Source organism: Esox lucius, chromosome 8 (assembly GCF_011004845.1).
Source record: "Esox lucius isolate fEsoLuc1 chromosome 8, fEsoLuc1.pri, whole genome shotgun sequence".
NCBI classification, from domain to species: domain Eukaryota; kingdom Metazoa; phylum Chordata; class Actinopteri; order Esociformes; family Esocidae; genus Esox; species Esox lucius.
The window spans coordinates 21,832,111-21,855,032 of NC_047576.1; the positions used below are offsets into that span (position 1 = coordinate 21,832,111).

Consider the following 22,922-nt stretch of genomic DNA (forward strand, 5'->3'; position numbering starts at 1 on the left):
ATAAAAATCTTTTTTTAGAAAATAGTACTGTTACAGTGAAAGTCTTTATCAGATCATTTTATACTGTATGTATGCCTAATAAAGAATCCAAGCTTATTTCTCACTCTCTCTCTCGTTGCTGCACACTCACACTCACACACATAATTCATGCTCATTATAGCTGTCCTTCATACAACCCTGGAGTAGTGAAATCATATATCATCCATCTGGTAGAAAACAAAACGTTAAACAATAATTACAGTAAATCATCAATCAATCATTAACAAATTACAAGTATGTAATATAATTGTATTTTCCTAGTAGATTTGTGACTAAATAGTATTTTATACAAAATCACTTTCATTGTTATGATCATTTGTTTTTCTGAAAACAGATGTTAAAAAGGTGTAATAAAAATATTTCCATAAATGTACAATATATTCCTTCACATTTCAAGATCTGATATAACTTAAATGGTCAGCAGTATTTATCTAGAAAAGCTATGTGTTGATGCTGTAAATAGTAGCTTTGCCACCACTTGTCCATCTTTAGTGTTCTAATGTAGAAAGAACATTAAAACAACACCTGTGCAGACTTTACAATGATTGATTCATTTCACATGAAATATTCATATGAATTATTGCTTTAGTTTACATTATGATTAGATTCCTTATAAAACAGATCATTAAATTACAGTGGTTTCCTAACATTTAGTTTACCAATACAAAATACATAAAGCCTTTCACAAACCCAAACATTTTCAGTCACCGTTTGGGAAAACAGTGGGTTGATAAAAAACCCTAACAACAATCTTTGATTAAAATCATTCCCAAATACTATCAATCTTCCTGCTGTCACCTTCAGTTCTCTCCCCCTCTCAGGTCTTAAGGAACAGGGCCTGTCTTAGTGTCAGTGTCTGGCTGTTACATTCCAGAGATGCTGGGTCCAGACTCTGTGCTGACTGATGGAAGACCACAACCACCCTAACAATGCCCCACACAGAATGCCTAATCCTTGTTGTAATGGAGTAATAGTTACCCTGATCTAAAATCTAAGCCTTTTTCATCTGTTCTAGGGGTGAAACAAGTCAGAAAGAATGGATCCTATCTATATGTTCATCTCCAGGAGGAGAGACGGAGTGGAGGGGTGAAGAATGAGAATAGGAGCGCCAGACAAAGCATCTTTTCTCTGGGAAAGACCTGCTTCACATTCCATTCCTCTAATTCCCCTGGATCTGACCAACTCTCCACTGACCTCTGTCCTTGCTAGAGTGTGGCCTGTGTGCATAATTCTTTTTAGCAGAAGAACCTATTACCACACAAAAAATATCAAAGGTGACATAAAAAAGAAATAATAACAGAACTTTGAGAAGCACAACTAAAACAATGACACAATAAACACACTGAAATACCCTATTTCTCCCCTAACCTCTAATCCTAAACCTAACCCTTTACCTAAACCTAACTCTTACTTCTAGGCCTAAACCCACTCATAAGCCTAAAAAAGCATTAAGGATTAAAACAGGACTTGAAAATAGTCAGGACCTTTCAAAATGTTAATGTTAAGACTTTTTGGTGAATTTTGAAAACAGGCTAGCCTGGTGGTGAGAATGAGGGTGATCTAACCAACATACATGTAAAGCACTGTTACTGAATCATGTTAAACTGAAGTCAGTGTTCATGTTGACTTCACTTTGGTTTTCATATTTCCAGCTGAAGGCTAATAATGTTGTGTATTTTCTGCAGGGCAACAGATATCAAAGATAATAAAAAAAAAGGCATTCTATCTTAGCATGAAAGGACACTGAGAACTTTCATATTATTTTAGAAATCTAAAAGCTTGGGTGTAAATCGTCCTTCAGCATGTTGTTGTAAACTTTAAACAGGTTTATAAAACAGTGTTTGGCAGACAAAGAGGTGGTGCTTGTCGAGGTTCTAAGCCACTTTGGTCTGTCCTTTCATATGTTAATATAGATAATGCTTTGCCGCCTCTCTCCTTTACTCTGACCAGCGATGTAATCCACACTGCCCCTCTACACGCTTCTCTACCTGCCCCTCTATCCGCTCCTCTAACTGCCCCTCTACCTGCCCCTCTACCTGCCCCTCTACCCGCCCCTCTACCCGCCCCTCTACCTGCCCCTCTACCCGCCCCTCCATCTGCCCCTCTATCCGCTCTACTCCCACCGGAGCCATTTCATACTCACATACAAACTACTCTCTCTGGATCTGTCCTCTAACCCTATGCCAGGGTCTACTTCAAAACATCCTCTCTGTCTTTCTTTTTCTCACAGAAACAAACTCTGTTTTCACCTCTCCATCTGCCAAGTCCTCCGCACCAATTTCCCCATACATCTCTCTCCTGGAGGCAGGACCTGTGTGTACAGGCCATGGTTTCCCCAAACCTCTCCTCAGGTCTCCCCGGATGTTTCACAGTTGGTTTTAAACCCGGAGTGGTTCAATTGTCGCATGGGTTCAAGTATTCAAAGGCTTTTGAATTTGTGGACTAATGGATTCAGTGAGTTAAGGATTCAAACGAAAACGTGAAACGTCTGGGGAGACTGGAGTTGATGTTTGGGAAACCCTAGTGTTGGTCTTTACATCCGTTTGTGAGTGTTCCTACTCGAAGGAGAGCAGGTCTGGGTGCTGTTCAGACTCTTCTGTGTTCTCCATCAGTCCGTCTTCACTCACACTCAGGCTGATCCTGTAGGGATCTTTCAGGGGAGTGGAAGCCAGCCTTACGTCCGCTCCCGACTCCAGACTGGGCTCGGATGTTTTGGACCTGTGGGGGTCCGGGTGGTCCTTATGGATGAGGTCCGGGACAGACAGCTGGAGCTGAGTCTGCTCTCCCTCTGCACTCTCCTCCACCACACCCTCCTCTACGCCCTCCATCCTATTGCTCCCATTCCTCTCCATTTTCACCTCCTCCTCCCTCCTTTCACTATCCAGCGGGCCAGTCAGTCCATCTCCCCCAACGTCATTCTCCTTGTTTCTTTTCCCCTGGGGCGGGGCTTGCTCCTTGCTGATAAGGGGGGTGTTTTCCGGGGATGAGAGGAGGGAGTGATCAGGGGTCTCGGGGGGCGTGGTGACGACGGGGTCGGGTGAGATCATCATGTCCTGGGTGGTCTTCAGGGCGCGGGGGAGCCTCTTCTTACCAGGGGGCGGGGGCTCCAGACGGGGGAAGGCCTCTGGAGAGGCGTGACTACAGGAAGATGGAAAAGGCTTCTGTTAGTTCTCTAACATTGCCAACACACATCGAAACTGTCATTGCTTGCGTTCAGTCAGTCAGTTCTCACTTGATCTCAACCCACTCTCTCAATGACACGCCTTCCTCTTCCCCTGCTGCATGCTGGGAGAATGGCTGCTTGTTCAGCCAGTGGAAGATCTCCAGTTGTCCACCAATAAACAGGCATATTGCCATGGTGACAACCATATCATTGCCTTAGTGATAAGGGGTGACTCACCGCAAAGAATAGCAGTCGTTTATTACTACTATCTGTACGTGACCTGATTGTTACACACACACACACGATCCAGACTACTCACATTTACACACATCACTGTTTTACCAATTCTAGGATCAGGATTTGAGCATAGCTGAGAAATGTCGATACCACACAAATCCTGGGTGATAGTCAACAGAATAATGAACAGCTACAGCGTAGAGGTGGACAGCTTCTTCTGCCTCTTTAAACAGAGGGATATTCAAGTGTGTGGGTGTTTATTATTAACTGCCTCTTCATCCGTCAAACCATCAAATATGTCTCATTCAATCTGTGTGTGTGTGTGTGTGTGTGGATACTGGGATTATGTTGTATAATGTCAGATTCTGTCATTAACTAACGCTCTACTTTCCCCTCTTCATCAGATGCACATTATCTGAAATAATACCACTTTAGAAAAAATTTGCAATATAGCTTTTTCCATTGCCAGCTACAGTTTCACTCTCTGCAAAAACATTGGAGTGAATATGCAGAGCAACATTTCTGGAAGCCTGTGTGTGTACTGTGTAGTGTTTGTAATGTGTGTGTTTATTGTGTAGTGTTTGTAATATGTGTACTGTGTGTTGACTGTGTAGTGTTTGTAGTATGTGTGTTACCTCTGTAGTGTTTGTAATGTGTGTGTCTGTTACCTCTGTAGTGTTTGTAATGTGTGTACTGTGTGTATACTGTGCAATGTTTGTAATATGCGTGTGTTTACTGTGTAGTGTTTGTAATGTGTGTGTGTGTTTACTGTGTAGTGTTTGAAATGTGTGTGTGTTTACTGGGTAGTGTTTGTAATGTGTAGTGTTTGTAATGTGTGTGTGTTTACTGTGTAGTGTTTGAAATGTGTGTGTGTTTACTGTGTAGTGTTTGTAATGTGTAGTGTTTGTAATGTGTGTGTGTGTTTACTGTGTAGTGTTTGTAATGTGTGTTTGCTGTGTAATGTTTGTAATGTGTGTTTGCTGTGTAGTGTTTGTAATGTGTAGTGTTTGTAATGTGTGTGTGTGTTTACTGTGTAGTGTTTGTAATGTGTGTTTACTTTGTAGTGTTTGTAATGTGTGTTTACTTTGTAGTGTGTGTAATATATGTGTACTGTGCATAGTTTTCATTACCTATTAGTGGTAGTCCTCTGGTTCATTTCCATATTGCTCCAGACTGCTCCTACATTCTTATTGACCTCTGTTACGCCAATGTCTTCTATAAGACTGGGCTCCTTCCTCCGCAGCAGGTCGTTGACCTTTGCCCCAACTGCCTTGCCAAGATTCAGGGCGTTCTTCAGCCTCTGCTGACCTCCAGTATTGGTGAAGGACGCCTCTGCAGGGCCTGTACCCACGGCAGGGTTAGCCGTGACCAAGGAACGACGGGTGGAGGCTTGGGTCAGCCTGGATGTCTGAAGGCCCTGACCAGAAGCTCTGGAGGCATTGGAGTTCTCAAACATACTCTGGTCGACTGGAGAGAGACACAGAGAAGGAGTATGGAAGATTTAGTTGATTGCAAAGTGGGGAAATATGCAATCAGGCACCAATATAATGTTACAGCTAGAAATGAAACCTATAGACCATCTTCCAGTCGGGCAGGGATGTGGGCGCACCTTGGTGGCAAAAGTAGGGACCAATGCAACCAGCTTAAAACATATGTATTCTAACTAGCTGGAACAACTGAAATACAGCTTCAACCTCTGAGCCCTACTGACCCAAAGCAAAACACAACGTAGCAGTGAATTTTGAATGTATTATGTCCAAACACCACCATCAATGAAAACGGAAAAAGGGTATTGTTGAGGTGATAACATGACGCCTTGCTAGGCAACAAAAACATTCTCTCACTGTCTTGCTAGCTGATTTAACCTAACCTATGTCAGTGACTGGAGGTTAGAGTGCTGGCTGATTTAACGTAACTTATGTCAGTGACTGGAGGTTAGAGTGCTGGCTGATTTAACCTAACCTATGTCAGTGACTGGAGGTTAGAGTGCTGGCTGATTTAACGTAAGTTATGTCAGTGACTGGAGGTTAGAGTGCTGGCTGATTTAACGTAAGTTATGTCAGTGACTGGAGGTTAGAGTGCTGGCTGATTTAACGTAAGTTATGTCAGTGACTGGAGGTTAGAGTGCTGGCTGATTTAACGTAACTTATGTCAGTGACTGGAGGTTAGAGTGCTGGCTGATTTAACGTAACTTATGTCAGTGACTGGAGGTTAGAGTGCTGGCTGATTTAACGTAACTTATGTCAGTGACTGGAGGTTAGAGTGCTAGCTGATTTAACGTAACTTATGTCAGTGACTGGAGGTTAGAGTGCTAGCTGATTTAACCTAACCTATGTCAGTGACTGGAGGTTAGAGTGCTAGCTGATTTAACGTAAGTTATGTCAGTGACTGGAGGTTAGAGTGCTGGCTGATTTAACGTAACTTATGTCAGTGACTGGAGGTTAGAGTGCTGGCTGATTTAACGTAACTTATGTCAGTGACATAGAGTGCTAGCTTGGTGGAGTTTCTGCAACCATGATGCGCACACATCGCCTTCACGAAGCAATGTCTGGAAACAGAAAAGATTCGATAGGAGACATTGAATCCCAATGTACAAAATCTTTTTTGAAAGACATCTTTTCAGTGTCTTTTCAACCAGAAAGATGTATTTTCAGCGTCTTTTCAACATCTTATGCTCATTGGGATATCATGACCTGGAGCAAAAGAACACCCCTTTTTAATGGTATCTTTGCATTTTAAAACATCTCTCAGGTTTATAGGATCTCCGTATGGATATAATAAGCATATAGAATCTATCAAGGCAGGATAAACACCATATGGATTCAACAAATATCACGTAATAATCAACAAGCAGGGGGCATGACACATGCATATAACCACATCCACCAATCACAATCAAGCTGAAAAGGTACCACAATGCATTACAGGATGGGTGAATGCACAAAGAAGCAGGTTGCTCTCAATCCACAGAACTGCAATAGACTGTCTTACCTTGTGGAGAAAATAGTTTCTCGGGAAAGCATTAGCAAGACACAAGTTCTTAGATTTCAATGCAATAACAAAAAGGTGTACCAGTTAAGTGGGTTTCAAATATTCTGCACACATCGCTATATAAATTAAAGTTGAGTTGTAGAAGATGCTCTTATGCAGAGTGCTTTCAAATAACTTCCATTACATATGCAAGATAACGTTGAGTTCAGAATGCTAAGGCACACTCCAACTGAACACAGTTGACTGCCTGCTTTTTCTGACCAATGCTCCAAAAGCACTGCAGGGCCCTGATGGCCTCTTCAGGAAGAAATTCACTCTGGACCTCTAAACACCACATCTTATCTCTGGACAGAAATGTGTGGGGGGAAAAAACACATTATTTCATAACAGTGGACAGAGAGCATGGAGACAGCACAGCACAGGTGCCCTTCTGAATTATCCCAGTGTTGCTGCTGCAACAGAGGTGAAGTCAAAGAACCTGTCAGCCACAGAGAACTTAGAATACCTTAGGGAGTGTCTTCGGAGTGAGCTAATATGAATCACCACTGTACCAAGGCTTTTTAAAGGAGAGAGTGGGGGAGCCCAACGCCACATCCTTATTCATACAAACACTGAGATTTCCTTCACTGTATCAGACCTGAAGGGAAAGATTCTCCATAGCCTGACTGAAGTAGAGCGCTAGAAACAGAAAGTCACTCCGTATGAGAGTGTGTGTATGAGACAGCTTTTAGCTCTTTATTTACACTACACAGTTCCCACCCTTCTCTTTGCTAGGCTCCCCGTCAGAAGACTTCCTGATGGTGGAATAACGTTAGCGGTTTAAAATACGTGCAAACAAGGTAATGAACAGCATCAACACATTAGCCCCACATTACACATTCACTCCACACGTTAGAGCCTGGAGCTTGTTTGTCTATGCCTGAGGCTGGCACCAGTCCTGTTCGCTAATACCTAAATACCAGCATATGAATAGAAATAATGATAATATACACACACTTATGTATATGTATATCCATCTCTCTCTCAGTATATATCCCTGTCTTTCCCTCTCTCTCCTTTTCTCCCCAAACCCTTCCCAACTTAAGAGTGTATACTACCGGATGTGGAGGGAATCGTATGTTTTTAATTATAGCCCATCCTTCAGGATCGTTGCCAAGTTCATTGTGATCGTTAATTAAAATGGATGCATTGTTTTTCTTCAAGTGCCGAGGAGGATAAACATGCTGGAACCAGAAAAGAAAGAAGGAAAACTAATTGAATGAAAGTTTCATTGACAGAGAGAAAAACAATTCTAGAAAAACAACCTGTTGTTAAGATAGACCAGTGGAGTGGCACAGCACACCTCAGAAAAGCAAAGAGAAGACTGAGAAAGATAAAGGAGGTGAGAAAGGATATGTTTATTGAGCCAAAGCAAGGCCAGTGACAGGATGATATACAGTGCAACGTCCCCCTCCCCACACATGTACAGGACAATATACAGAGTTTTTCTTCACACAGCAGGCCAAGGAAAGACATGATGGATATGAACACATTTTATAACAGAGAAAAAATGGCCCCTGTAACAAAACAGAGTGAGAGAAAAAGAGAGAGTTCACACTATTAAAATGTCTTTCCTGCTCAATGAAGCAATCGCCACAGATCTGGAAAACACGTTTTGGAACTCAGGATCAAAATGTCTTATCTGACAACATGCTGGTTTTGGAGATACTGGACTTCAATGTAACATTCCAGTTGGTTTATAATTTGTCAAGCAATCTTTAATTTAAAGTTTAATCTAAAGTGTAATTAAAGTTTTATATGCACCGTCACATAATTGCCTGTATCATTAACATATACCCCTTAGAGAGAGCTAGTCACGATAACGTCTACCGCCTTCAGCCTATACAGAAGTAACTTCCCTTCATCTAATAGGAAAACTTTTCACTTTGTTCTCAGCTGTGAGTAACCCACTTCCGTCAGAGTGACTAGAAAACCCACATACACACAGTTACAGCCTACCAATTAGAGCGTTAGGCCAGTAACCAAAACGTTACTGGTTCAAAGCCCAGAACCGACATGATAGTCTGTCAGTATTCCCTGTGAGCAAGACACTGAGCGCGGGCGTGTCAATGAGAAACATTTGTATTCATTGCTCTGTAACTGTAGATGCTTCATTCTTCTTCCACGTTAATAGGGTTATGTAACCCTAACTGGTCCGGGGTTGTTTTTGCACGGCTGTCTCCGGTGGATTTGCGATTTGGGAAAAGCTAATTTCACACTAACGCACGTGTGTGCTAGACGTGTTTGTGGAAAAGGAGAAATCTGAGCACACACACAGCTCTCTTCCAGAGTGTGACATGTGCACTGCGGATGCAGAAACGTGGGCTGCTAGTCGAATTACAGCCCGTCTCAAAGGGTTGTGGTTGTTGTCTGAGTCCGAGTAGGAGACCTACGACAGGTCTGAGTGGATCAGACAGACAGAGCGGAGAGCCCTGCCTAGCCACGGCCAATAATACCGATGCGCGAATCAGCCAGGAGCACAACACTTAGCATCCAGCGCTTGGCCAGTGCACCACCGCCATGTGACGTGTGTGAAGTGAAGGAAGCTGCATTAAGGACAAGTGAACCAATCAGCCCTAAGAGGCAGCCTGGTTATTTAGCATGTTAGGAGACCTGGCTCCCTGCGATGACAGATTAGCCTACATTTACCCACACAAGTGAGGCTAACGAGGGCCAAAACGCACCAGTGTGTGGAGATACATCCAAAGACATGACGGTATGGAGTTATAAGGTAAAATACTTGTTAAAAGAAACTGGACACAAGGTTGAATTCCGGCATTGTTGTGAAGTCACTCTGCAATAACAGTTTGCTACCAGTTACATGATGTTGAGCTACAGTAAAGCTACCCTTCTTCAATAAACATACACTGTACTAAAGTTACTTTGAGAAGGTAGTTCACTACATCTAAAAGACTTTGCCACAACTAGCTATAACATATCACATTAATGTAATGTGTAATTAAGCCTATAAAATACAACAAATTAAGACTAAAGTCAGTATTATCTTCATTGCCCATAGGCACAGCCCTACCCACCCCAAACAATGTACATTAGTCTTACCACACACTACACACACACATTACGGCTGTAGTAGGCCAAACATCTATAATTCACACACCCTAGTTTTTCAAATGAATCATTCAAATGAGTGGGTTTTCGGGTTGAGATGAATCATTAAAGTGCTGTGCTAATGTAGCTGTGTATTCTACACCTCCCCCAACGAGTTGTACAACGCCCTGCTTCCTGACTCCTGTGGCTGAGCCAGTGAGTTCAGAAGTCAAAGGTTAGAACTACAGCTACAGGGGTTTATGAGATTATAGTTGTCCCCCTGTTGTGACCACTACAGCTCTGATCTATGGCCTTAAAACAAGGCCCATTAGCTAACACCCTGGTAACCGTAACCACCCCGCAAACAACTTCCTCATCTCCCTCAGCTGGCTCCTCCCACCCAGCCCATTGTCAGGTGTGGAAATCGGAAGAGCAGAAAAGAGAGACAGAAGAGACTAGAGGAGCGGTGGAGTAGAGGGCAGAAATTAGGACAGCAGAGGAGTAGAGGGATGAAATGAAGAGTGGAGAGGAGATACATTTAGACAGAAGAAGAGTAAAGAGGGGGGAAACAAAAACAGGAGAGGTTGAAGCACACATGTTTGGAAGCCTTCATTCCATATCTAAGAGCTCCAATCAATTTTTAATTCAGACATTTGCCTCACTACTGTCTGTCTGGCTCTTCAAGTCGGCGCCGTTTGTATGTCTAAGACATAGCTGAGTCAGCAACACAGATAAGATGTACCGCATAACAGAGTTACTGGGAGAGATGTGTTAGTTCTATTGCTGCTACTAGCTGACCCCCCCACCACCCCCCCAGCCCATTCTTTCTCGCAGAACTTTTAATTCCGCAGCTCAGTCCATCTGCTGCCCGTGAGGGTGTTGCTGGTTGCACATTATTGATTCCCAAGTGCACCGCCCTTTTAAATTCCATACTGAGGTTAACACGAGCATCTGATCAATAGAGTTCTTTACAAGCACATGCACGGACGCACATGCCCGAAACATAGACCTGAGGCCAGCGCCGTTCAACTAGAATGTGTTGGATGACAGAAGCGTGTAGAACCCTGGTTTTCCCAGATCACGACATGTACGCGCACACACACACACCTGTCAGCCTGGAGATGAATGGCTATGAGCAAAATAACGTACCCGGATGAGGACCCTACACTCCCAGCGATGAGACCCTCCTCAGACTGGTCTGGCACACACTCTTCCAACTAAAACGACTCTGCATTAACTGCACTGCTTTGAGCAAGAACACAGAAACAAATAAACACCCACGCACGCATGCTCAGTGGATAAACTTTTTTTTTTCTGCCCGAAAGAGCAGTTGGACACTCGGATCAAAATTCCGATTCGATTTCTGACATGAGAAGCTCAGAAAAACCTGGTAAACAACTCCACTGTAAACAGTCAACACCAACAACAGATCAACATCCCGACTGACGCCCAAATCCTCCCTCAGTTCTTTCCATCTGTCCCCTCTCCTTCTCTCAACCTTTCCTCTCCACCTGTCTCGCTCTCCCTCTCATACCCTTTCTTTTCCATCTGCCTCTCTTTCCATCTTGACTTTTCATATCTGTCAGTCTCTCCATCCCTCTCTCTCTCTCTCTCTCTCTTCTTCACAGTGTGTGTTCTTGTCTTTTTTGAGGCTGCAGTGACAGCCCCTTACCTTCGGCTGCACGTCTCTGGGAGGTCTTCACTGCTGCCAGTCAGAGTGTGTACGTGGAAGAAAGACAGAGAGTGTGAAAGAGAGGGTGTGAGAGAGCATCTCATCTTTCAGCATTCCCCAAATACCAAGTCGGTGTCCCCAAAACCCAATGCACACACAGAAGGACAAATGGGATAGAAGTCTGCCTGCCAATAAGCCAGCACTGCTGTGAGTGTGTGTGTTTGTGTATGTGTTTGTGTGGTCAATTCTACAGCAGGGCGTCCAACGCTCTGTTGAACACAGAGCTGTGAATCTTGGTGTGGCTTTAATTAACAGGGCCACTCTGCCACTGGGTAACAATGACAGTGATGTTGACACCGAGTTGCTGAAGTGGCGGCTGGGTGCACAGGAACAAAGAGCCCAGGACACCAGGCCTTGATCGGAACAGCTCAATGTCCTTTGACTTGTCCCCACCCCCACAGCTCCACGTGGCATCTCCCAGGGCCCTGAAATCTCTGCTGTCAATGGGAGAAACCATCCCACTGTCAGAAACCATGGGGAGTCAGCAGAGCTGTCAATCTGTGAGGAGTCACGTAACCTTTCTTAAGCAAAGAACTTTGCTCCACTTTTCACAGTGTCAGTGCTTTGTTCATGTGGCGTGTGTTTGTATTGCGCGTGTGCGTTCTTTCGTGTGTGTTTGACAGGGTGTGTCAACGTGTGGCATTTTAACCAGTGCAAATAAAACGTACAGAATCTGTTTAAACATTAAACAAAGAATCATTATCAACTCCAGCAAGTTGTTTGTTTGTTTGTGCGTTAGTCAGGGATGAGTCCTTATCGGTTGATTAAACATGTGGGGCATGACTACGTTTTCAACTGAAGATCAATGATTCAGGCCAAACACACAATAAATCATTGATATGTCCTTCGGCAGGGAGGAGAGGATAAAGGAAGAGAGTGAAGAGAGCGTTGGGGAATGAAAAGAGCATAAAGGGGGTGTTACCCCAAGAGGGGGACTGAAGAGAACCAACAGAGAGGGAGGATGGGGAGAGGGCAGAGGAGCTGGCCAGAAGGAACCTTTTGGGTGACTGGAGGTTGAGGAAGTGGAACAGCTGGACCCAAGCCTCTAGAACTGCCCTTTGGGAGACGGGAGAGAGAGCCATAGAGAGTGAATGTGAAATACTGAGAGAAAGATAGTATGAAGCCAAGGAAAGAGAGATAGAGGGGGATTTTGTGCATTTATGTGCCAGAGAATATGGACACCCAGCATGTTCCTCCCATCCTTTTTTCCTAATCAACTTTGCTCGGGTTTCTCTCTCTCTTTCCTTCTCCCCACCCCCTCTCTGAACCTAACACCTATATCCTCCCCCAGTGGGACAGCCCTAGGTGGAAGAGAGGTCACACTATGTGAGGCAGGCAGCAGCACCACCACGTGTCACTCACCCACTCACAGCAAGGGTTGATTAGAGGCGGTAAGACAACCAGTCACACTGGCCCGCAAGCGCACACACACGCACGCACGCACATACACACACGCACACACACACATACACACACGCACACATACTGTCATGCACACGCTTGTGTTACCATACTGTTTTGGGATTAGAATTGATTTCTGTCCAAAATTCTATCCTTTATAACCCCTAATCTTAACCACTAAAACCCCATTATAACCCTAACCTTAACCCCAAGCTAAAAAAGCTATTTCTATACGTGAGGCCCGGCGAAATGTCCTCACTAGCTATGATTTGCCATGGTTTACATGGTTTACAGAGGATATCTGGACCTCAGTGTGTGTGTGTGTGTATAGTAGCACACTGAGACACACACAAACAAACATACCCAACCACTCTGATCCATGTGGGTTACACACACAAGAGAACACAGACCTCAGAGATCAAAGTCGGATCGAAGTTTGATAACTGAGGGGAGCTGTCATACGCGACTGCATGTGATCATCTCGGCAACAACTAGGACACCTTCATGTTACAATTTGCATCTGAGTCTCTTCTCCAGCAAGTCATATAGTCAGCAAGTACGAATACACCCTGACGCCCCAGAGCCACACAGGTTGGCTGGGTAACTGTATTTGGCCTTTAGAGCACAAGACATTGAAGGGGATCGTTTTTTCCCCCAGACGACCTAGTCACTGTTACAGCACAAACTGTGGTCAATAAATACAAAAGCTTCCCAACCGCATTCCTGGAGGTTGGAATAATCCTGGATTTACATGAATTATGAAGCGGCTAGAGAGGGGAAGGATAGTGAAACCAACAAGCTTCCTGGAAAAAAAGGGAATATTCAGCAACAGAAAGCGCTGGAATAATAGGTTTACCTATCAATGTGATACATACAGTATCTCACAAAAGTGAGTACACCCCTCACATTTTTGCAAATATTTAATTAGATCTTTTCATGTGACAACACTGAAGAAATGACACTTTGCTACAATGTAAAGGAGTGAGGGTACAGCTTGTATAACAGTGTAAATTTGTCCCCTCAAAATAACACAACACACAGCCATTAATGTCTAAACCGCTGGCAACAAAAATGGGTACACCCATAAGTGAAAATGTCACTCTTGGGCATGGAGTTCACCAGAGCTTCACAGGTTGCGACTGGAATCCTCTTCCACTCCTCCATGACGGCATCACGGAGCTGGTGGAAGTTAGAGACCTTGCGCTCCTCCACCTTCCGTTTGAGGATGCCCCACAGATGCTCAATAGGGTTTAGGTCAGGAGACATGTTCTCACCTGGTTGCCGCCACACACGCTTGACACCATCTGAACCAAATAAGTTTATCTTGGTCTCATCAGACCACAGGACATGGTTCCAGTAATCCATGTCCTTAGTCTGCTTGTCTTCAGCAAACTGTTTGCGGGCTTTCTTGTGCATCATCTTTAGAAGAGGCTTCCCTCTGGGACGACAGCCATGCAGACCAATTTGATGCAGTGTGCGGCGTATGGTCTGAGCACTGAGAGGCTGACCCCCCACCCCTTCAACCTCTGCAGCAATGCTGGCAGCACTCATACGTCTATTTCCCAAAGACAACCTCTGGATATAACGCTGAGCATGTGTACTCAACTTCTTTGGTTGACCATGGCGAGGCCGGTTCTGAGTGGAACCTGTCCTGTTAAACCGCTGTATGGTCTTGGCCACCGTGCTGCAGCTCAGTTTCAGGGTCTTGGCAAACTTCTTATAGCCTAGGCCATCTTTATGAAGAGCAACAATTCTTTTTTCCAGATCCTCAGAGAGTTCTTTGCCATGAGGTGCCATGTTGAACTTCCAGTGACCAGTAACACTAAATTTAACACACCCTGCTCCCCATTCACACCTGAGACCTTGTAACACAAACAAGTCACATGACAACAGGGAGGGAAAATGGCTAATTGGGCCCAATTTGGACATTTTCACATATGGGTGTACTCACTTTTGTTGCCAGCGATTTAGACATTAAAGGCGGTGTGATGAGTTATTTTGAGGGGACACATTTACACTGTTAACCTGTACACTCACTACTTTACATTATAGCATAGTGTCATTTCTCAGTGTTGTCACATGAAAAGATATAATCAAATATTTGCAAAAATGTGAGGTGTGTAACTCCTTTTGTGAGATACTGTATATTACAGTCACAACACCATGTAGAAAATGACGTCCCACCCCAAACATACAGATATCGTCGCATTCTTACAAAAAAATATGCTTTGCTTTACGAAGTGTGCGCGTGGAAAAAGAAAAAGAGTTTCCATTTAGACACCAGTAGAGTCTGTATATCAGTCAACAGTCCTGAAACCCCTGGGCCTGTATAACACAGTGCTGAGGCCTGACCGCCCACTCATACCATTATACTGGTTTAACCCACACCGAGGAGGAAGAGAGCAGCTTGAGTCTGTAAGCCAGGGTACACACAGAGATGTGCCGCAAACAAATCGGTTTCTGATGAAAGCGGAGGGAGGGGAGTGGTGGCAGGTTTCTCCTTCTTTACTAGTGTTTTCACATGGTGGGGAGTGTGCCTGTGTCAAGCAGGAATGTGTGCACGCGCGTGCCCGTGTGTGAGACCGTGCCGCGCAAATGTGTGTGTGCGCGCCTTTCGGTCGAGCTACACTGCTATCTCATCCCCCAGGCAGTCTGGCGGTCCCTGTCTGTTGAGGACATTTAGCAGACGGAGGGTCTCCTCGTCGGAGCCCCAGCTGTAGACGATATCTCCCTCATCCATCTCCTCCCTCTCCTCCCCGTCATCCTGTTCGTCGCTATCAGACGTGTTGGACTCGTACTCCGAGGCGATGCCGGACTCCCTGAACCTCAGCAGGTCCAGGCTGCCCTGCACCTCGTCGCTGGTGGGTGACATCACCACCCCCGGCCGCTCCGGGCCTTTCGTCCCGTTCTGACACCTCAGTTGTGGAGCAGGGGCTGGGATGGTGGTTGGTGTCGGGGGGCCGGGCAGGAAGCGGAAACATTCCAGCCTGAGGAGACACTGTTCCCTACCTAGAGGACTGCCCAGGGGCAGGGAGGAGGAGGAGAGGGGGGCAACCGTCCCGTCCTGGCCCAGCAGGCTGTGGTTAGCGTGGTCCTGGGGTCGCGGGGTCGTAGGGTCACACAGCACTGGCGGGACAGTAGAGCGGAAAGTTATCTCCAACAGGCTGTCCTGAGAACCCACTGGAAGAATGGAGAAGAGGAGAGAAATAAAAAAGGGTGGTGGTTCCATTAAGTGTCCCTCTTCACACTGGTGCCACAGCTAAGCTTACAGTACATCTCACCTCTTTCACATGGTTAAAGCTAACACAAGACACATTTCTTCCCAGCCACCTGTGGTTTTGTAAGCTGACTGAGGCCTGGTAGGGAGTGTTAAGTGGTTGTCAGACACCACTTTAGGAGCACCTCAGGAGTGGACTGTGGTATCAGTAGGAAAGGAGGTTGGTCCTCTGAGGTGTGGACTAGGTGCGGTATAAATGATGAAGTTAGACAGGTGTGAAGGAAGAAACATAGTAACATGCTGGCTGGTCCGTTGGAGTCGATGCTCTGCCAGAGATCTTAAAGAGGTGTGAACTCTGGATATGAGAGTCTGCCAAATGACTACAATTAAATGGTGTGTGATGAAAAAAGGTTGAGACAGGGATGAGGGATGAGAGCGCAATGGGAAAGAGACGAGAAAGGATACATATGAATAATGGAGGAGAGACCGGAGACCAGGAGCCAGTGTGGTCATGCATGCGAGTGTGGACTCACTGGAGCTGGGCCCGGACAGTTTGAGCTCCAGCTCCTGGATCTGTCTGACCAGCAGAGAGATGTGCTGCAGGAGGTCCTTGTTCTGGAGCAGAAGCTGGTGCACTCTGGCCTGGGCCTCCAGTCTGGCTGTGGCCTCCGCACTCAGTTGGTCCTTCAGCAGGTGCACCTGAGTGGAGAAAACACACACAGACACAAGATGAGCTATGCATAGGCATACCTTAGCACAATGCCATAACATGATATGCAAGACAAGGATTACGGCATCATGGAATCAGGAGAAAATCAAGGCACTTTGACGAAACGCTGGACTGTTTTGAAGTGACCGACAATAAGTCCAGTCTAAATCCTATTGAAAACTTGTGGACAGATCTGAAAACAGCAGTTGTGAGTCAACCCTTCAAATCGGGGAGAATTGGAGCAATTTGTACCAGAACAGTGGGCCAAGCTGAAAATACAGAGGTGCAGGACGCTCATCAGAGGTTGCAGAAAGCACTCAATTGCAGTTATTTAGCCCAAAGGCGGTGCTTCCAAGTATTGAGACTAGGGTGTAATTTATTTTGTCAAATGGCAAACACACCATAACATTGATATTAAGAATTGTGGAGACCAAATACTTAATTTGTTAATTTCAACATATTTCTTTAGAAGTGCAAGGTTTGTCATGTGTAGAATGCAAAAAATGAATAGAAATTACTGACCAAACTGTAAGCTAGCCAGCAATCTACGGGTAACCATAGCCAACTAGTTCCCTGACAAGTATGCTATGTTAGCTTGCTTAGCTATAGTTTTAGGTTGTTTTTTTTGTGAACAATCATGAATCCTCCACCAGGGACTTCTCCGATCATCCCTCTCCCTTGCTTAGACAAGGGACATTTAAAGTACACTCAAATGTGACGATATGAAACGTAATTCAAGTGCTGAAGGCCTTGGACTGTTTGGACCAAAACTAAGGATATGCCACAATTCAAGCTCACTTAATGCCATGTATGGTCAGTAGCCAGATTACACCCAGAGCAGAAGAAAGACAGTTTCCATTAAAGGAGTAACCTGCAGAAGCATTTGCCACTAAATAATGTAAACCAGAAGAGCCAGTTTCTCTCTTGTCACTGTCTTCAACACCAGACTCAGGGGACAGACAGCACTGGGGATTATCAGAAGAAGCCTTTTTAAGATTCCTACCTGTGTCTTCTCAGAAACACCACAGTCAGAAACAAGCAGACACTGATGATAGCCAGTGTTCTTCAATACCAGGGGATGTGGATGTGCAATAGACTCTACAAGGTCTTACCAGTCAGAGCTCAGATTCAACCTCTTTTAGAGCAGCTAGTGGCTTTTTCCAGGGGGTAGCACAGAGCCTGTGTAAGTGCTGCATTCGCTGGCAGGAGGGTAGATAAAATGGCTTGTTTCTTTGTGAATGCTTTGACGGTGGGTGCTACTGTGGTACTGCTAATCGGGCACCCCTACTTCCAACTTTCTGATGGTTTCAGCGGGAACACACTGCAGTGGTTTTCTTACATGACAAACACCTAGAGCTATTATGGGCCAGGTTCATAGTTTATCGTTTTTTTGGCAATGTATCAAGATATCACTTCAAAGGAGACCAGAGCATGAATGGAGTCATGAGGCAGTTCGAAAGCCCTCGGATGGGTTCTTCCAAATTAACAATAAAGAGATGAATCTGCTCTCATCATACCACAGTGACAAAAACTCTGTGAGCTAGGTGGCATGCAAGAAGGGCACTCTGTTGTCACTGGTGATGCAATTACTGTAAAGACAAGAAGTCGATGGTGATGAAAGAGGAAAAACTGTGTTTAATGAGAAACTTCTGGAGCGTACCAACACAAGATGGGGTCACTGTCCTTCTAAAGGCTTCCTTCCCTGTTCAGGACGGTTCTCCCCTTCACAACCCCTGCTTCACATCTTCTTCCTTTCTTTCAATAACTTTAAGACATGAGTTATCCTGGCGGTCAGAGTGTACCCATTCAGCGAAATCATTTGAAAGGTCTTTTCAGCGTCTTGTGCATATAGGATTGGATGAGTAACTGAAACATTGCTAGATCGACCGTTTGAGTCGACACCGACAAATCTGTTGTTCTGTCCGTAAGCAAGTCAGTTAAATCGCTTCAAGGTATCGGACGTGACCTTATTTGGCGACGGTGGAATAGGCAAAAACATTTCTAATTCACACATATATAAAGGACACACACGTGAAATATAATAGGCACCTATCTTAATTATATTCCATATTTCTTCTCCCATTCCCCCCCTCGTCCACATCTACTCTCTCACTCCTCTTATGCTCTTCCACCGGAAGGTAAATGTCAGGAAGGAGAGGTTGAAAGACGGATGAGATTTCATCATCACTTCACTTAGCGACAAACGGCAGTGATCTAGTCACCATTAGAGTGGGCCGTCAGCCACTTAGTTCATCTGTATGTCCAGACACTCTCAACGATGCTGTCAAGGTAATATACTGCCAGACGATGCCACAAGACACCTCAAGACACAGCTGAAAAGCAGATACCTTTGAGGAAGAGAAAGGCCGGACTGATCAAAGTCAAAATGCTAAAATGCTCAACTGCTTTGTGGTGACAGTAAATACTGCTCTGTGTTGATGGTGAAAAGTTATTTGCAGTGATGGTGAATACGGCCCTGTGGTGATGGTAAACACTTCTCTGTGGTGATGGTGAATACTGCTCTGGGGTGATGGTAAACACTTCTCTCTGGTGATGGTGAATACGGCTGTGTTGATGGTAAACACTTCTCTGTGGTGATGGTGATTACTGCTCTGTGGTGATGGTAAACACTTCTCTGTGGTGATGGTGAATACTGCTCTGGGGTGATGGTAAACACTTCTCTCTGGTGATGGTGAATACGGCTGTGTTGATGGTAAACACTTCTCTCTGGTGATGGTGAATACTGCTCTGTGGTGATGATAAACACTTCTCTCTGGTGATGGTGAATACGGCTGTGTTGATGGTAAACACTTCTCTGTGGTGATGGTGAATACTGCTCTGTGGTGATGGTAAACACTTCTCTGTGGTGATGGTGAATACTGCTCTGTGGTGATGGTGAATACTGCTCTGTGGTGATGGTAAACACTTCTCTCTGGTGATGGTGAATACTGCTCTGTGGTGATGGTAAACACTTCTCTCTGGTGATGGTGAATACTGCTCTGTGGTGATGGTCAACACTTCTCTGTGGTGATGGTGAATACTGCTCTGTGGTGATGGTAAACACTTCTCTGTGGTGGTGGTGAATACTGCTCTGTGGTGATGGTAAACACTTTTCTGTGGTGATGGTGAATACTGCTCTGTGGTGATGGTAAACACTTTTCTGTGGTGATAGTGAATAAGGCTCTGTGTTGATTTTCAACAAAAACAAGTGCTTTGAAGCGGTCTTTAGTTTAATAAGACAGGATTTCACAGCTAATTATTTCCAGAACTGTAGGCCCTAAGTACAACCAAATGATATATAGTACATGGCTCTATTACCACACATCTGATGAAATTTTACATGCTAAAACGTCATTGAACCTGCCAGGTTGGGTTAGCCAGCGGCCAACGGCCAAGTGCATCTGTTCAAATGGGTTTTGGATCGGGGGAAAAAAACGACATCCTAGATATCCCATCTCAATCAACGACTTAGGATTGAGGTGACTTTCCCTTGAAGAAACAGAGAATGTACAAATCTATTACCAGCAGTTCAGGATTAGCCTCATGTAGCCAAACATCCTGGTAGAGAGAGAGTGCAGGACGGGCAGGCAGCACACTTTGATGTCTCAGTGTTTGAAACCTCTCCAACACACATCTCTGTTTTCTTTTCAGTCTTAGGAACAAGAAAACACCAAAATGATATGATTCCATTTGAAATGCCTTCAACTGATGTATGCGTGTCTATATTTGGAGTGAGTGTGTGTGAGAGACAAACTACTAGCGGGGTATGAATTAGGTTCAATCTCATTAGCATCTCATACTGTTCTGCACATCAAACACAGGTTGTCCCATTTCTCTGAGTATGTTAATGAGCCTTGTCTGTTCTTCCTCTCTCCGCCTGTGCTCTTCTGTATTTCCTGTATTGAGATGAGGCACAGAGCAGCTAACTTCTCAGTGGTCACCAATACTTGGGTCAGTAGTCCATTCGCTTCCAGTAGGGCACGCTACCAAGCTAGCTGGGCTGGTTGCTCCTCTCGGTGTCCTCCTTCTGAGGCGTGAAGGTGAGTGATGTATGTGACCCACCTTGACACCTGATCGGAATGTGATGGAAGGCAACAGTTTCTTCTTCCTGTCTGTTGCACAAAGTCAATAAAAGTGACATCATCACCCTTTCTGGGCAATTGAGCGACACGAGTTACAGGGCCGCTCTCAATCAGGGCCAGCGAACCAGGTAGCCGGTCTCATGCGCACACAGGAAAGCACATCCACCCACACACACACACACACACACACACACACACAAGCACATATTCAGAGCTACGCTCGCGCAAGGCTGTCACGTCTGCCTTCGCTTCACTTAAAATTGGAGTTGATGATTGTGTTTTTTAATTGTCTTCTTTTTAACCTCAGTGTGGCTTTTTAATCCCCCTTACCCATTAAGGGCCAGCTGAAACGGGCCGGGCTTAACGGCACACAGCACAGCAGGCATCCGGACTGATGGGTTCAGTGGATCTTGCCGTGCCTGTTCGGAGTGCGGGGGGTTTGGACAGACAGATAAGCAGGCTAAGAACTGAGACGTCGTAAGCCCCCGTGGGATGTCTTTAATGCTCTGACACCGACTTAGACTTTAACAGCAAAAAAAAAAAAATACAAATAGCAATTACCCATTAAAAACAGTAGAAGGCCGGACTAATCTGAATAAAGATTAGGGTGAATTGAGGACAGGGTGGATGAGGAACGGGGGGGAATGGAAGGGATTGGTCCCATGTGTAGTGTGTCTGTTGGTGTCAGAACGTTTGTGTTTGGGTTATCCCCATGCCGTTGTTGACATTTTAAAAAACACTGTTTGATCAGATGTTTTTCCAGGGAAAACCAAAGGCCTCCGTCACAACGTGACACGCTGGATATGTGTGTGTGACAGCCTGTCGCTCATGGACAAACACTGCCTTTATTTTCTGTTCGCTTTGTGTGAGTGAGAGAGTGTGTACTTTGAGTGTACTTTGTGTGTGCGTGTGTGTAATTTGTGTGTGCGTGTGTATAATTTGTGTGGTCACATAACAGAGGCACATGTCAATGGAACATGGTCTATAGTGCTCAACTGTTCAGCTAATGTTTCCAGCCCTTAGAAAGGGAAGGGACACGTGTTTATATATATATATATATATATATATATATATATATATATATATATATATATGTCCATTAAATAACCTCTGTAAAGTCCATGAGGAGACAGCTTCATCAGTCCTCCAGGAAATCTAAAAGAAATGATGGATAAACAGCCTGCGATCTTATCGGTAAATTGTTTCCAGTCAGAAAACAGGGTGTCAGGGTGTGTGTTTTTGTGTGTCGTCAAGCTGTTCAAGATTGAAGAGGGGAGCTCAGTTGTGGAATTGTTGCCTTTGGTCTCCAGGCTTGTGGTTAGCTTTCTGACAGTGTGTGTGTTTATGCGCTGTGTGTGTCCGTCAGGGGCTGTGTTTGTGTGTGTGTGTTTGTGTGTGCATGGCTGGATTTGCCTGTAAACAGGTAGAGACATTACAGTCTCTGACCTCCGGGCGGTTTCCACTAACTGCCTGACAGCGTGAGAACATGTGTGTCTGTGTGTGTTTGCCCACACGCCGTCCCGGTGCGGCCACGTGTGCAGCTCGGCACGAATGGAATGGAGGTTACGACTAGGTCACTGAAAACTAATCAGACTTTACAACTGTAACCTTTCCGTCCTCTTGTGTGTGAGTGTTACATGGTAGAGGTGACAGTAATTCAATTTGCATTATTACGGTCGACATGTTGGGTCAACATTGATGCAACACCATCCGGTTGCTAAGCTGCGGTGATTATTACTTCAATATGTCTAAGGGCGCGGTTGGGTCCGCAGCAGTGCTGGTGTTGAAGTCACATGACCCACACAGGTGAGGACGGCTAGGATAGAACCTGGTCTGTTAGAACCTCGGAGGGAACACCGACTGTCACGGCAACGATCTCACCCGGGTCCTGACAACAACCCCGCTTCATCCACCAGCGGCGCTGCCAACCCCTACTGATGACATAGGCCCACACGCGTGCGCTCGTTTCTGTCCTACCTGGGCCACGGCTACGTGAGTCTGTTGCTGCTGTTGCTGTAGTTGTTGCTGTAACAGCTGGATCTGGTGATGGACTGACAGGGGGGCGCTGGGTGGGAGAGTACCCGACAGCGGCAGGAGCATCCTGGGAGATGCCAGCAGTAGAGAGTCCTCCTCTGGAACCTGGCATGGGGAAAGAGGAGAGGGTTGGTGATGGATTGATGGAGAGGGAGATTACAGGCTATTTTGAGCCTGGAATCCAACCCACAAACGCTGATGCTGAAGATACACAACTAGTATAAAGAAGG

The 22,922-nt window shown here is 45.2% G+C and overlaps 1 protein-coding gene across 2 annotated transcripts in view; it reads right to left on the minus strand.

Moving 5' to 3' along the window:
* Window positions 1-2,102: 2,102 nt before the first annotated feature.
* Window positions 2,103-22,922, minus strand: part of nos1apa (nitric oxide synthase 1 (neuronal) adaptor protein a) — a 109,148-nt gene continuing 88,328 nt past the window's right edge. The window contains exons 8-12 of one of the 2 annotated variants that reach the window (XM_010872288.3): window positions 22,636-22,797; window positions 16,401-16,566; window positions 15,660-15,830; window positions 4,570-4,906; window positions 2,103-3,177 (exon numbers count right to left, since the gene is read on the minus strand). In XM_010872288.3, coding sequence (XP_010870590.1) covers window positions 2,595-3,177; window positions 4,570-4,906; window positions 15,660-15,830; window positions 16,401-16,566; window positions 22,636-22,797 — 1,419 coding nt within the window. In that variant the 3' untranslated portion in view covers window positions 2,103-2,594. The remainder of the gene's footprint in view (window positions 3,178-4,569; window positions 4,907-15,659; window positions 15,831-16,400; window positions 16,567-22,635; window positions 22,798-22,922) is intronic. The other variant, XM_010872289.3, reaches the window with a different exon arrangement.